This window comes from Conger conger, chromosome 3 (assembly GCF_963514075.1).
Source record: "Conger conger chromosome 3, fConCon1.1, whole genome shotgun sequence".
Classification (NCBI taxonomy): Eukaryota; Metazoa; Chordata; class Actinopteri; order Anguilliformes; family Congridae; genus Conger; species Conger conger.
The window spans coordinates 39,264,885-39,281,922 of record NC_083762.1 but is presented as its reverse complement, the minus strand read 5'-3'; the positions used below and the strand labels follow the sequence as shown (position 1 = coordinate 39,281,922).

Here is a 17,038-nt window from a genome sequence, read left to right as displayed (position 1 = left end):
AGCAGTCAATGGGCAATGGCAGATGATGTATAATCTTTAGGATGGAGATGTCTGTGCAAGCGCAAGTCAAGCACACAACTAAGTTCATGATAAATAGTGCAGGAGAAAAAACGGTATTAAATGACTCGACTTTTCTTTTTTTTTTCTTTTTTTCCAAGTCGCTATCCATTTCCTGCATGTTCAGTGTCTGTACAAGCCTGCATATTCCCTACATCAGAGGTGTCCAATCTTATCCAGAAAGGGCCGGTGTGTGTAAGGTGCAGGTTGTTGTTTTAGCACAGGACTAAGACAGCTGATTCTACTCATCAAGGTCTTGATTAAAGACCATGATTAGTTCATTAGTATAATCAGATGTGTTACTGCTGGGTTAAAACAAAAACCTGCACCCACGCTGGCCCTTTTAGGATAAGATTGGACACCTCTGTCCTACATTTTCAATCTCTTCCACCTCAGTACCAGACCTGGGTCAAATACATAATCGTTTTGGATTCAAATACTTTTCTACTGAGCTTGTCTGTTGTATTGGAATCTATGAAATGCACGCAAACCCCATCTTCTGGTCCTCTTGGTTGGCTCTATTTCACCAGGCAAGATCAAAGAATAGTATTTGAATAAATGATGCAGTTGACCCAGGACTGATCGGTATGTCTTGTATAAATTCACCTGGTGTGTGGCATGTCGTGCATTAGAACCCCTAAAGAAAGCTATTGTCAACACCTTTTGCCTCATCTCTTAGGGCTGCCTGGTAAAGTGCCAAAAAGGAGCATTCAACCTGAAATTTGTCAAACATTTGAACTTGCCCCACTGGAACATGAAAATGAATTTGAGCCTAATTGCAATTTAATTTAGCCTCAGTACATTTTATTTCTGACTGATAAGAATTTAATTCAATTGACCAGTCAGGAGCTGTGCAAAATAAATGTTTACCGGTGCTATTATTCTATTAAAGTATTAAAGTCTATTAAAGTAGAATGGTACTAAACTTTGGTAACCAAGGAAGGGCTGAGTTTCTTGGCTGTCATACATTGAAGCTCAATTTGATCCATTCAGAATAACATCACATAATAATTAACAATAATTCTCAATGTGACCAAATGCTAAAAATCCTAGACACATTTTACATACACAGCACAATGCAGCTACTATTCAAACCACTTTTCCATAATGACTAATCAAGCAGGAAAAAAAAACCCAACATCTGCAATAATGGCTTGCTAAAATAAAAATTATATGAAGCGGTTGTCTTAACTGAACAAGTGACTCATGGCTTTTGAGAAACATTTCTGTTTCAGATGAGGCTGGCGTGCGCTCTAGGGATAGGGCTTCTCTACCCAGAGTCCCTACCGCAGACAGTAGCAGGAAACCCTGACCGCAGATCCGCTCGTTCAAAGAGGAACCCTGCAGTATGGTAAGGCCATGTGACTGTGATTCAGCATCACAAGTGCCAGTTGTGGCTGTAAGCAAATGCCAGTTTTGGGCAAAGGCTGAAAACTGGGACATTTCAGTTCTTTTTTTTCTTCTTTTTTTAAAAATGTTTTTTAAGAAAACTGCTGACATGGGACATTTCGGGCAAAACCAGTCTGGTCACCATCATTCTCAGGGTGCAATCAATAGAAATTGAGGCTTGAGAGAGTTTATAGACAGCTTTTTTTAGCGATGCCTAAATTTACCTCAGGCATTTGCGGCATCTTCTTGCTCTTCTCGTCCACTCCCTTGGGCTTCAGTAGGATCTTCTCGGCCTCCAGGGTTCCTATCAAAGCGTTGGGCTTGAACTTGATGTGGTTTCGGTTTGTGGAGACGAGCTCGATGGTGTGCCCGGATGGGTTCAGGTGGTACTTTGCACACAACATGACCAGCAGGTCCATCATCGGCTTGCTGAAAGAAGACCACAGAGGACAGGAACACATGGAAACAAGTTAGAAAAATGGCTGCATACTGTTGATTAATATTACCCACGTGCTTGTGAGTGACACCTGGAACACCCTCAGCAGGGTCCTTACTTTATGAACTTTTGTGGAGATAGGAATTCATCAGTATTCATCAGCATGATGAATATGGCAAACCACTTCTCAGGGTCTTTTCTTTATGGTGTACACTTCCTAAACAATTATCATTAACTACAGAGCGAATTTCTTTTTCAGGCAAAGGTTTGTCTCAAAGCATGTTGTGCAAATACATATTACGGTGGGAAAATTCACCCAAAAATATATGCACATACTGTATCCAGAGCTGCCCAACCCTGTCCTGTAGGTTTTCATTTCAAAATAATTTGGCACACCTGATTGTAGTAATTAGCAGCTCAATGAGATCTCCAGTTTTTGAATGATGTGTGCTTTGTTACAGTTGGAGTGAGCAGGGCTGGGCAGCTGTGATCCAGAATATATTACATGCAATAGCATGCATGAAAATTGAGCATTCCTAAGACAAAACAAACCTGTTGGCAACCATTCTCCTGCTCAACAAAAAATATATGACACATTGACATTCCAGCTCTCCGCCACTTGTCCCTTTCTACACGATTTCTAAATTAATCATCTGCACATATGCAGCTACATGTCCTGTCAATTGAGTTATTTGGCATGTCAATGCAAGGTTCCCACTGTTAAAGCTACTTCAGAGTTTGTGTGTAAGCAGTCATTTCAGTGTTCTTCCTGGCTCAAGCTCCCACAGTTCATTGCAAAGTGTTGATGTAATGTTGGGAATTATTATGAAATAAAGGTTTAATTGGTAGTATGTATGCCTATCACAATAAACATAATTAAGACACAGCATATAGAGCCAAATTAAATGTTCCTTTCAATTTTCAACAATCTGCATGTACAAGTATGAAGACCGGATTATCTGATGTATTGTGCATCAATTACATTTTTGTGAATGGGAAAGTTGTAGTAGTTATTTCGGACACTTATTGAAATGTAGTTACAGATAGCAGTAGCTAGCAAACTGAGGTACTGAATTACAGCTTGAAAAAGACAGCTGTGTCACTCCATCTACAGAAGCTTGAAGGAGTCTTAACTCACTGACTCGTCTGAAAAACGTTTTACTTCTTTACTGCACACGGTAACGACTGAACAAAACTTAACTCAGTTCTTAGTTCGCTGACACAGTCAATTTAAGCATTAGTACTACTACTACCTTGAAAAACTCTATAAATAAAATTATTATTATTATTATTGGGGTGAAAAATGTACACAGAGGACATAAAGAAATAATAGCCTACCCTGTCAGACTTTCAGCAGTTATCGTCCACTGTAGCCACTCCAAAAAACCAATCATTTGGAAATCTTGCCACACACATAGCGAATGGTATAATTACAGACAAGTGTTTAAGTGTTCATTAGAACAGAACAAAATGACACTGTTACAAGAGAAATAAAGATACCCTGCTGGTCCACCACCTTTTGAGACTGGTTAAGATTACAATATCTCAACACTAAGATGCAAAAAACATAAACAACAGTCTGTGATGGACACAGGCTTTGAAAAAACACGATTCCTGCTTTTGTCAAAAAGCATACGGAAAAACTGGTATGACAGGCTGCATGAGAAACTAGGATTTATTGGAGGCATTGGTCAGCAAAAATATTCTTTTTAAAGGAGGTTACCCAAACTGACACGCATTTTAAAGCATGTTTTCATAAGCATATTATGAATGTGGTGAAAGCTACATCCAAGCAGGACAATGTTTGCAGAACATCAGAGGGGTATTCCCACAGGAAAGACATTATCTTCTGAAAAAACAGCCTCCTGAACTAAAAGGGGAACTTGGTGTTCTGCTCCAGAGTACCATTAAAAATATTTTGGGCTTTATTCAAGGTTTTGGAGTAGTACACCACACCCAACATCAATGCATTGAATGAGCTTAGGACATTGTCGCAAGACAAACCGATGTCCAATCTCTTCAAATTTGTATTCCATCTTTCAAAGTTTATTCTCCTTCAGGGAACCCAGTCAAAAGCCGCAAATATCATACACACACATTTGTATTTTGGCTGTGGTTTGATTTCAGCCAAGTTCACCTTCTTATAAAGTACACTGACACCTTGAATCTTGCAGGACCTCATCTAGTGGGTTGGGTTAACAATTAAAATTAAAACTTCCATTAAACTCCAGCATCTGATGAGTGCATACCCAAAACATTGGGGGGGGATTCACAGCACAGACAGAACACTACACCCTACACAGAAAAGACTGTCAGTTCCTAATTTAGATGAGTCCAAGAGAGAGTTGGTTTCCAAACACCACTATCAATCTATGAAAGACGAGATAGTAAATCAATTGACAATACTAACATTTAACTACAACAATCAAAGCGCTGGGCATTTGCAAGTGTTACATTCACACACATTTTTATTTCCAAATCATTGCTGCAAAATTCTTGTTTGCTTTTTATAGCCATTTTAACACTGCAGATCAGGTTAAAACATTCTTCAGCTCTTCGAAGAGAAACTATTTTATGTGGTCTTGGGGGACATTTGAATGTATTATTACACAGTCTAACACACAAGAGAATCTGCGCATAAGAGTCAAAAAGCATAGTGCTGCTGGATTACATGGTAATTGAACAACTTAACTGAAATGACTGCTGCAATAAATTGTATTATATTTTTTAGTTATGGCTTGAAATAAAGGCTCTGCTGAACCCTTGGTGGGAGATAAATTAAATACTTGCAAAAGGACACCCAAATCATTTCTCAAGGCTCGACATGTAACACTTTGCTCATGTGCACTGGTCAACAGACCCAGAAAGAAAACACCTTAGCCAAGACATCCATAAAACAATCTCTATCCATTGTAATTGCATACAAAATGCTAAAATACCATGAACCTTGTCAGCCAAAGCACATAACACAGAGGGAAATTTCTGGGTGAAAGCACAGTCATCAGAGCATGAGGAAAGTATTGTGTTTCAACCAGTCCTGTAGCCTAGGACCCACGAGGTTGGTGGCCAGGTTAAAATCCTCACAGCTGTTGGGCCCTTCAGCAAGGCTCTTAACCCCCTACTGCTCCAGGGGGGATTGTCTCTTGCTTAGTCTAATTAACTTAGTCTAATCGGTTTGGATAAAAGAGTCAGCTAAATAACATGTAATGTAATGTAATGTAATGTAATGGTCCAGCTAAAACAGCGGCCTTAAACTACAGGCCAGTAGGGCTGCAGTCTCCGCTGGTTTCTGCCAATCCTTTCAACCCTTTCAATTGAAGCCTTAACAAGGTGTGCAGACTCAGCCAATCAATAATTTAATTAAGCACGTAAGTGAAGGGAACCCAAAGACCAGAATACACGGCAGCCCTCGCGGGTTAGGGTTTTGAGATCACGGAGCTAAATGCAGGCAGGGAGGGTTTCAGTCAGCAGGGTATTCTTCCCCTCATCATGCACTCCTATGGACAATCTGGCACTAGCAGCGCCTCGGCACCAACAGAGTAAGTCTTCCAGCCCCATGGCCCCAACTCAGCGGGCAGCAGAGAAAATCCCTGGGTATCAGATATTCCATCGGGCAGGGGTGCCCGATCAAGTGCCACTGATCACTACAGCAGCTGATTTCACTACTTGGTTCCCTCCTCTCAGGTTGAAGGTGTGCTAATTGGTGAAATCGGTTGGCATAGTGATTGGTTGGAATGAAAGGCTGCCTCCTTGGCCCTCCTCCACACGATTGGGCACATCACCCACATGGTATTCCTATTCCTAGTGATAGAAGAAGCCATCAGTGTTGCCAGGTGAAATTCCCAGGCACTGGGCAATAATATTTAGCAAAAGTTTATTACAATATAATAAACTTCACAATGTTTATACAATATACCCGGTACCCCTTTATGGTGTCTCTGGAAGCCATCATGTTATTACTGACTTGAACCAACAGAAGGTGCAATAGCATCTACTCTTTGTTTGATTTACTGAGTCAGTGATTGGCTGAACATGGTAGCTCCACCAATTCTAGGCTGGGTATTCTCAAATGCTCCCATACGCAAGCACATTTTATTTGGCAACTTTAATAATCGATTCAAACCTATAGGTGCAACAACATGTTTGGGAAGGCATGTAACACACATGAAAATCCTGGAACACATGGAATCCTGATCCACTGAAAATGGGTGAAATCAACCACAGTTGTAACTCATAGTGAAATGCTTTATTCGGCCCCATTCCAAGCGAGGGTGCCTTTATAAAATAAAATGTTTACTTCCGTAACCAGAACTAATCTAGACTCAATCGTAACACACTCGGAGCGACAAATTGAGGCATCAGTTTTAATCATTGCGTGCATCATTGCAACTTTGGTGGTTCCTAAAAATAACAGAAAGTACCTGCTTAAGTTTCTTACACAATTTCAAAAACAAGGTGCAGTGTGGTTACATCGAATCGGAGCCAAGATTTCCTCAACTGAACTGGGCATCTGCAGTCGCACTTAAGCACTCCTGCTGTCAGAGAACAAAAGGTATTCGAAGCTGCGAATGCATCGACCAATGACACATCTCAAAAGCAGCGGCCCTGGAACTTCGCCATAACGAACAACTCTGTACATGTTCTCATCCAAAACATTGTCATAATAAATGTGAGTAGAAGATGAAAGACAGGAAGCTTCAGGGGAGGCTTGATTAATTTAAAAACAGCCAAAAATAAAATACTTCAAAATGGGTTAAAATGGGGTCACTAACTTCGAGGACAAAGACTAACATGCATGTACTCATACAACACGCGTACAGAAGATATGTAACCTACTTTAACACAAATCACATGCAAAACTAGGGATTTTGTGAAAAGTAGATGCAAATATAAAATGACAATACTTTCCTCAAGTTTTAACAGAAGAAAAATTACACTGAAAGGTGCAACTGAACAATTTGCATTTAATTGCAATTCTGTAAGTCCTTCCAACAGTCTCTCCTTAAGCTTTAAACATGCAATGCCAACAACTAAATCCTGACAATAAAGAGCACACTGTACTCCTGAGTTCCCAGAGACAACACAGATTTTAAGACAATTTAAGAATTTGATGCTAAGTCCCTTTATATTAATCTTGGTTTCAATTATAGCTTGACGGGGCAAACGAGTCTAAATGCCTGTTTCCCTGGCATGTCTGTGACGAGTGCAACAGAGTCTGTATATCTTAAATAAACTTTGCTGATAGCTTTAGCAACTTTAAGCCATCTTTCCAGTTTCAAGGTGGAACACAGGTTTCAAGGTGGAACACATACTGTACTGTACACAACTGATTTTTGATTGTGCTTGCTAGCCAAGGTGAGCTTTATACTAGGCTTTAGAGGCATACTTCAAGACGACAGCTGCGTTTTTCTGTTTTTTCGGTGTTGGGTGTGGTCCTTGCATTATTCACAAAAATGCAACAGAAAAAACCGAGTGCCTTTGCCTCAGTTTGTCTATTACTAGTGTCCTCAAAGAGAGTTCTTAAGAACTATGAACTTATAGTGGTAAATAGTAAATATGTACCAATGTAATACCATAAATACATTTGAACAATCAAGTAAAACTACTGCAAAACAATGCATCAAACAAGAAAAACGAATGAACAATTAAGATATAAATTCTCTACATTCTATGAAGACATCAATTCTCTCCATTGAAATTCACTCAAAATCTAAAATTGAAATCCCTGTGTACTGAATGCCATTTTACATTTTAACCAATGCACAGAACTACGCAACATGGCACCTAATAAAGAGCAATACATAAAACACAATACAATGAGTAAAGAAAGAATTTTAAGCAAATGTTTGGGAAGACTTGTAATACACATGCAAACTAATTCACCAATGCAAAGTAGAGGACTGGAAGCAAATCTTCAATTAAATTATCCTGCAAGGTCAGCTAGTAATGACTAGTAAAAACATAATTCACAAATATCCCAGTTACAGTAAAAAGGTATATAGCTTATATTGGTATATTTGAATAGCTTTTGGTTTCCTCAAAACCAAAGCTATTCCAAACCATATGCACCTTTTACTGAACCAAAGGGTGCAGATTCCTCTCTAAAGAGAAATGAGATGCTTGTATTCAAGAGTAGTATCTGACAATGCATTTCTACCATTATGTATTCTTTAAGCAGTGAAGAGCTGACTGGATCCCACAATACATTACAGCCAGCTTGAACAAGTGTGCAACACCATTCTACCTTAAAGCTGGGTTAGGAGATTTTCATGGACTTTCATGGACAATAAGGGCAGCTCTCAGCCAGGAGGCAAACTCACCTGCCTATCAAAATTGTGGCACACGTCCCCAAGAGGCTGACTGGAGAGGAGGGGGTGGGTTCTTCACTGCTGTATACATTCAAAATCTTTATTCTTCTGCCCAGATTCTGCTCGCGCCCAACGATCACCTACTCAAGCTTTAACTTCACAGGAAGCTTCACCCTCTAAGCCCAATGCAAACACAGTCTCCTCAGTGAGACACATCTGCCTTATAATTACCACTAGTCAACCAGCATTCTCATATTCTCTCCTTCTGATCCATCTTCCCTTCTCATCCTTGATCTGCACCACAGCCTCCACGACTCAGACAGCTAAAGGGTGCTGAACAGGCCAGCCCTGGGTCAAATATGTAATTGGTTTGGATTGAAATACTTGTCTAAGCTTTACTGAGCTTGTCTGGTGTACTAGAACCGAAATACTCTTCAAGCCCCACTTTCCGGTCCTCTTAGTTGGCTCAAATGCACCAGACAAGATCATTTGAGCATAGAAAAGTATTTGAATCCAAAACTTAATTACATATTTGACCCAGGTCTGATCTGAACCATGCCTTCCACACAATCCAGCCCTCAACCTTCACTTAGATGGCTCAAGGGTGCAGAACAGGCAAGCTTCCAGCAGGACCAATGGGAGAGCAGGACCGCTGCCCGCTTTCAAACTGGTTCTAAACTTACTGCTTCCAGTTTAAACCAGGTGCTGTACAGATCCACCGATCTTTACGTTACATTGTGCATCTGTCGATCTGAGCAATCCGTCTACTACTAGTCCATCCGGACAGCATTACGATCAGTCCACTTCTGTGGCGGACAGGGGACAGTCCCATTAGCACCTCTGGAGGGGACTAAGGAAGCGCTCTCACCTCCCAGGCACCGTGGCCATTTTCTCCACTCCTCCAGGCAGCACCACGGTCAGGTCCAGGTCTTTGTCATTGAGGTTCTCCTTCTGGTCCATGGCGGAGAGCGGGCTTCCCAGAAATCCCAGGGACAGTCTCTGGCCGTTCAGGCCCTTGGCTGCAGGTGGGGGAGGGGCTTTGCCTTTAGTCGATTTTCTGCAGAGAGAGAGAGGAGGAAAAAGGCACGATACATGAGCGGGCGTGGTAGCCTGGATTGCTGGGCGTTTCCGCATTTCCGTGTTTCCCCTGCGGTGAGAGGTAACGTCGGCGGTTTTACGTGCTGCAGGCCGTTCCCAGCACCACGCTACATACGCAAGCTTTACTGAGCTTGTCTGGTGTACTGGAACCTATGAAATACTCAGCAAGCCCCACCTTCAGGTCCTCTTGGTTGGTTCAATAGTACCAGGCAAGATCAACAGAGAAGCCTGTCTGTGCAGTCAGGACACTGCTCTCTGCACTGAAGGAAGGGAAAGGGTGTGATGTGAAGAACAGCTGAGACGGTAATGATCCTTCCCCCCGCAAAAAATTGCTGGTATCACACAATGACAGCAAGGGTGCATAATAGTAGACCCAAAGCCACGCAGACTAAACTGTTGCCTTTGCTTTTGGATTATGTGCTCGGCGACGTACAATAGCAGTCATTATGAAATGCCATGGGACGGAGGAGCGTGCTTTAGAACCGGTTGTCACGTTGCAAGCCTTTCCAAGGTCAGACTGGCTGTGCAGCATGACTCCAGATATGCGTCACCTTGCAGTCAGTTCACCTCTAAGGGATTCGGCCAAAATCCAGCCAGATAGCTTAAGTCCTGCTCTTTGCCAAAAAGGTTTCATTGTCAAATAACACAACAGTATAAAAACACACTGTACACATACACAGACAATGCAAGCCCTCTGCTACCTTGAATAGCTTGTTGAACTGTACCTGATGGTGCAACAGCAGTACTATGCAAGACATTTGTGCTGTTTGTGTAGCTTGCCCGGATTTTCTAATGGCTACCCTCCTGTCCTTTTGAGGTAATGCTACATTACAGTGACATGTGGGCAAAGACTGGAGTCGACCTACAGGGTTGTTTGTTTCTTTACAGTTTTAGCGACTTTCTATGCAGATTTATATTTGAAATGTGTTATATTTTGCACCACTACCAACTAGAGTCAATGGCAACAGGAGTACTTCCATTTCACTCGAAGAGCATGACCTTTCTTCTTATACCTTAATTTGTACTTTCCGACTGAGGAGGATGTGCACTGTTTTACATTCAAGATAAATCTATCAGACACAAAAAGACACAGCATACCACCCGCACTGTTAATGAAACTGACTATTGTGCGACTTGACATTTAAGTTTCCAGGTAGGTTTGGACTATTCAAACAAAAATAATTCTGAAGAATATTAAATAAAAAATAAATCTTGCCATTTTAACTTGTCATTATGCAGTTGGTATGACATCTCGCTGGTAGCTCAAATGTAATTGTCAATTTTTGCCCAACTCAAGTACTGTACATGTAGTTGCTGCCTGCATCAGATGTTGGTAATAGAGGCACAGCTGACACAGCCAAGGACATTCCCATTCAAGTCTATCCATGTCATGTCAGAACCTACAAATAAGATTATGGGGCAGGACATTCTGATTTTTATGTATTAATTTTTGGATTGATCTGCCAACCGAAGGACTGACCCTTCTGACTTATGTCCTTTTTACGCCTTGAGGCTGAAAATACTTTGTCTGAAAAATCCTTTCAGTGTCTTAATCCAATCTGAATGGTGCATTGTTAAGGATAACATTCCAATTAAATGTAACTTCTCATGAAATTACACAAAAGAAATCCTTCTCAATTTACAGGGGACTGTTATTGAATAAGCGAGTCGGCAAAGGTGCAGACAACACAGGGCTGTCCTCGGAGAAAAGATTAACTGATTTACAATATATTCACTCATGCAGATGAGTAGGACTAATATGCATTATGCTGAAATTAGACTGACTTTGGCCAATATATTGTGTAATAAGGCAGAGGAATAGGCCTAATATGCAAAACAAATTACACATTTTCCAATTCAAGTATGGTTTGCCTTAAATTAAAAAAATGTAATTAAAAAAAATTAAATGTTGCATTTTCTTGACCAGCAGATAGAGATCTATTCAAAAACAGCCAATCATAATTCTGTAACCCTGATCTTGAGTTTCTGGATCAGAATGATTGAGACAAAACCTACAGTACCAGATCAATTTGATCTGGAATAGCAAAAAAGGGCTAAATATTTCTAAAAGTTTTGAAATATTGGGCCCAGGGCATAAAAACTTTGTACTAGGGTGGCCAACTCTCCACCCATATATGAATTCCTCTGTGCAACCAAGGGCTCAATTCCCCACCACACTACTTCCTATATGGAGATCCCACCACGCCCCTCCACTTGGGAAGACAATGCACAGACCATTTTTGTTCCCAAATCTGAACAATGATATTCAGATGTCCTATTTTTTTAATTTGTTGGTAAGTTACTACCAAAATGACGCTGTGGTTCACACAATTGAGCGAGCATTGAATGGAAATGACTTAAATTATGATAAAAGCTTGAAATGCATGTTGGGTTTATCTAAAACTAGCTAATACTGGAGGAATGGTATTATCAAAAGGAAGTCTCTTTTCTTCTATGCAATGAAATGTACGTTTAAGTGTATTTTTCAGCACACAGAAATAATGTACTTATTAATATTGCCTGAAGCAGTTTAAGTTGAGCTTCTTTGTCAGAAGCCATTTTCATATCTGCAGACTGCTGCTCACCTTTAAATGTCCCTTCACTGACATAGGGTGTGATAGCTAGAACCATCACAAGTTTGCTTTGAACCTGCAGTTTGCCTCGTGGATCCTTCAAGCACTTTTCTTGAAATATTGCTTTCAGTTTGCAGCACTGTTCGTGGATAAAACAGCTTTCAGTTTCAGTGTAATCCATACATTTTGATATTGTCATGAAGAATGCAGCCTATGATATTTCAAACAGGGCAGCGCTTTTCACTTATAGTTACCAACTACTGACAGGCTATTATACTTCCTCCTTATGCTTAATCTTTTGGAAAGTTGATGTAGAAAAAATAAAATGCAGACACAAAATGGAGCCAATTATAAAAAAAATAAGACTACAGTAATGCACGTAACCATACCAATAAATGGTTCAAATTAAAAGGACTTCATATTCAAAGTTACAAGCATTTCAGAGTTCCAAACAATCCCTATTCCCAAAGGGTTTACATCACCGGTCATTGTAAAACACAGCTTTAACAATAAATGCGTTATACATGATGATAAATGACATAAATGTCAATGCACATTAGGCTAGAAAATTGATTTAAGTTACTCCCATTTTGTTTTTGTCTACACAGATAGAGATAGCTTTCGGTATCTAGAACTGTTCATTGAACAGTTATAGATACAGACAGTCTCTCCACATACCCCTATATCTGTTTTCTGTCTATTGGAATAAAGTTTAAATGAATAAATAAATAAATAAATAAAACAGGAGGAGCAGACTGTCCACTCTACTTTATATAAAAGTACTAGCACATCCAAGAACACTATTCTGCTTTCAGAAAACGAAATACTTGCATTAGCACACTACGCGGTTACAAATAATAATTACATAGGGCCAGATTTATGCACATGAAGCTCGCAGCTCAAAACGCAGCCTGACGAGGGTCAGCTGCAATCATTAATTAATATTTACAATTAGCAACTAGCTTTTGCCTCGGTTTACGCCTGCTCTTTATAGGCGGACAAATTTCACACACAAATCGACCCTCATTAATCGCGTTTATGCATCCCATTGAATTTACTAATCAACCACACTTGTATATTCACCCATACTTGTATATTACAGCATTTCTTTTTTTTTCACGATCCACCCTTAAATGCATCTGCTGTAAGGAGAGAAGCGCACCTGGCAATGACTCGCCTGCATGGCACGCAGACTGCGGTTCCAGCCCCATGCGCCAGTTTCATACATAAGACACATGCTATGCGGGCAGAATGCGTCATATGTGCGCCTGAAAATCTTGCAAAAGGTATAGTACATCTAGCCCATGGTGTCTTCAATACACATTACTTACAGAGCCATGAGACATTGCCCACATAACACTGATCATATAAACCTTCTCTTTATGCATACCACTTTTTGCGGTATTTTTGAGAAACTATGGATATAAAAACAGTGTAATAAACAGTAATAAAGCAGTGTGTCTCCATTTTAAGAGAATTTGCACCTGAAAATTGATGCTAGCCAACTGGAAAAATTTTCATTTAAAGGTTCATATTTCAACTTGGTCCTTGGAAAAACTGCTATCGTAGAGCCATGTGGTCGAGAGAGAAGATGAATTGTGGTATGCCAGGTGTGCAACTTCCTGCCAATCCATCCCTTCCTCGTCACCCACTCCACTCAGCTTAGACCTGGCATTGGCATCATCTGCGTTCTGGGCTACTACAACTCCCTCATCACTGGTCTCCCTGCCGCTGCAATCACACCGCCGCAGTTTATCCAGAATGCTGCTGCTTACCTCAACCTTCCAACCTCCCAAGGCTCAGACGTGTTGCTGCCTTTTCATCTCAAACCTCCAAATGAAAACCTTGGTGCTAGTCAATCGAGCAGCTAAAGGAACCACTCCGTTGTATCGTCAAAAGGTAAGACACTACATACCTCTCCGTCATGCAACATCTTTGCCCCCCCCCCCCCCCAGATATATAAAGATAAATAATACAATGTAACAGCATACTACAGCATAAAGAGCAATGAGAGCCTATAGAAATGAAAGCATTTGGTATGTGGTACACAAGCAGAGCACTCACCAAACTGGGAAGAACCCCATCATGGCAAATCTTGTCATCTTATCTTATGACACTTACATTTTTCTTCTTTTCTCTTTTTCTGCATATTTGCTTATATTTGCTTAAGTCAAGCAAAATTGTCTCACCCCACTGGCAAATCTTCAACGTGCCTATTTTTTCCTTATTTTGTTAAAGTAATACCATTTTAGGTCAAAATATAAGAATAAAATACTTAAGACTAACTTATTTCTTGTTTTTTTTCCCCAGTGTATTCCAATCACAAAACGATTATCTAGAGGATGGGGATCTTGAAAGGGGCAGTCAAGAAAACGAGTTATTTGATAAATGAAACCAAGGAAAAGTATGTAGTCGGTAGCACCTCACATTCCTGAGGAGTAGGGGGTGACATTTTCAAAAAAACGACTTCTCCAAAAATAACTTCTACGTAACTTCTAGTCTTTGTACAATCATAGGCTTCATGTCAAGGTACTGTACATCTGTAATTCAACCGACCACACAGCAGACAACCCTACATCACCTCAAAGAGAGATTATTTAAAGGGGGGGGGGGGGGAGAAAAGTCAAGCTATGTTAGATATGTTCAAGCCAAAGAGTCTGTCTGGCAGCTGGGAGGCAAACTTTACAAATAAAAAGCTTTCCACTGATGTTGACTGAACTTACCGAAAGAGAAGCGGATCTCCAGCAGAGGATGAAAAGCTTTTATAATCCAAACATTCCCAGAGAGAGATCAAACCCGAGAACAGGAGTTCCTGCAGGGGATGCTTCTGGACTTTAATCCTACATTGTTTTCCACTCAACCTTGTTTTTCTGATTTAGCAAACCAAAGTAAATACCTGAATGTTTGTTAAAAGGGGGTGGGGGGAAATCACCAGATGAACTATTGTACTTTGACCTCAAAACGACATATTACTCCATCCGGTCACTCAGCATTCATGCTTGAATTCCCCAATACACTCTTGCAGAAGTACATCTTTCACAATAAACAACTTAGAACCATACTGGGCACTGAACATGAAGCAGCTGTTGGGAGAAATAAAACTACAGTATTTCAGATGTGGCAGGTTAGGCCTCATGAGCTAGAGCTTAAGGAATTTCACTGTGAAATTTCTTACCCTGACACCACTGGCATTCTAGGGAGGAATCTGAACAAAGCTTTAACTGCTTGTGCCCCTCTAAGCTGCAGAAATGAAGGGATTAAGGACAAGTTCACTTTCAAACATTTGTTTCTACTGTGTCGTAACAATTTGCAGATCCCTCCACTTGAGGCGTGAACACACATACGTCTCTGTTCAGTTTGAGATCAACAAATGCATATATCCCAGTTTCAGAATGATGATGCACCCCTTCACCCATTTCCCATTAAATCTAATAGGAAGTAAATATTTTCCTTGGAGGACACCAATGGAATACTCATTTCAAATGAATACCAACTCTAAGGAACCACAAAATTGTGAACTACAGTATGCATTAGACAATAACAGAGAATGAATACATTCACGGAATGTGTCCCAAAGCTACAGCTACTCAGTGTGGGACATAACTCACCAGCTGTTGAATCAACATGACCATAAAAAACTATAATAACACAAGCAGGTCACATTTTTGGGACTTACCTCACATTAAAAAAACTGTGACTAAACAGGATGGTGAAATAATGTATTTAATGCTCAGTTATGATGCTAATGTCCAACTTGTTGCTCCTTACTATGGCAGGAAAGGGTTGTTTCCTAGGCATTCCACCTCTCTCCCCCTGCATAGTAGTGGCCATTGAAATGCAGTGTTACATAAACAATGGCATTCAATGCACATACAATACTGTTCTGGAACACCTAGAAATATCCAGAGGACTGAAAGCAGCCAAATATATGCATAGAGACCATGTGCTAGCTTGACGCACGCAGATATGTCCTGGGTGTGAAGCCCAATTTTCAAGGTTTTTGTAGTTTACATAGCCTACTCTCATTCCAAAAAGCTTGATGAAATCTACCTGCCACTGGGAGAATCAATATTATGTGCGTTTTAGAAAGATTTTCCCAATACTATTTCCACCTGATACATACCCTTACTTTTGGTTCTGTTGAGACATCAGCCCATTAATGAAAAATGTAGGAACAAATTGGAAATTGAGAGCTTTGGTGAAGGAAGCTGTGTCCATGTAACCCAGTCTGAATAGCCTGTCCTATATGCTCCACTCACCAGCTATAGAACAACTGAGAGTACTGCAGTTTTTTTTATCTCTTCTGTAAAAACCTTTGTGGCTGGTGTTAGGCATAGTTATGCCTAACACGCTGACAAGAGGCGTTTTTCAAGTTCCCTGTATTTTTCAGGAACACATGCGTTTCAGCGCGGCAGTGACAGCAACGTGTAGCAGCTTGATTCGCCTCAACTACCGTAAGCTGCCTGCTATGTTGGGTGGAAATAGGCTAATACACATGGTCGCGTACGTGCACAAACAGTTTGCTGATACAATGGATTTGATTGTTGAGTTTCTGGGGAAAAATGTTCCTATGTTACCTGGAAGCGCCTTGACGGAAGAAATACTAGTTTTAGCCATTAGGTCTGCCTGACTGCCAAACTACTTCTACATGCTCAGTACAACGCGGTACACACCTTTAAATCACACATTAAACCGCAAACAAACTATAAAATGACAAACAAGTTGGATCAGTGCAACTACGAATACACTGTAGCCTATGCTAGTCAAAACAGATGTGCCGAGACGTGGATACGCCCCCTATTGTCCTTAATAACACCTGGACTGGAAAAGGGCAAATGTTGCACTGTAAGTATAATGGATATAGTTTGACTCGCTTTAATGCGATAATTATCCATGTAAGTATTAAGCCTCCATACAAAATTAACCTTCTTGTTCTATTACCATATTGTTCTTCACTAATAATCCACCTGTTCGACACTAACTGGATAAACGTTAGTTCTGTTATCAAAAGGCTTGCAATCCAAACACTGAATCCAATATTGAAAATACCAGACATACCAACTAAAAAAAATGGGAGAGAATTCTTGCCCTCGTAGTTTCAGTCGCAGTTCTCACTCTGCCAAGTGATATAATTCTTAACCACCACTAGAAGGGCGGAGGTGGGGTGGAAATATTAT

At 40.5% G+C, this 17,038-nt stretch overlaps 1 protein-coding gene across 5 annotated transcripts in view; it reads right to left on the bottom strand.

The window, feature by feature from the left end:
• Nucleotides 1-17,038, bottom strand: part of cobll1b (cordon-bleu WH2 repeat protein-like 1b) — a 58,985-nt gene that overhangs the window by 17,945 nt on the left and 24,002 nt on the right. For 4 of the 5 annotated variants that reach the window (XM_061236591.1, XM_061236593.1, XM_061236590.1 and 1 more), the window contains 2 exons: nt 9,059-9,247; nt 1,671-1,875 (listed from right to left, as the gene is read on the bottom strand). In XM_061236591.1, coding sequence (XP_061092575.1) covers nt 1,671-1,875; nt 9,059-9,247 — 394 coding nt within the window. Of the gene's footprint in view, nt 1-1,670; nt 1,876-9,058; nt 9,248-16,919; nt 16,975-17,038 lie in introns of those variants that run through there. The other variant, XM_061236594.1, reaches the window with a different exon arrangement.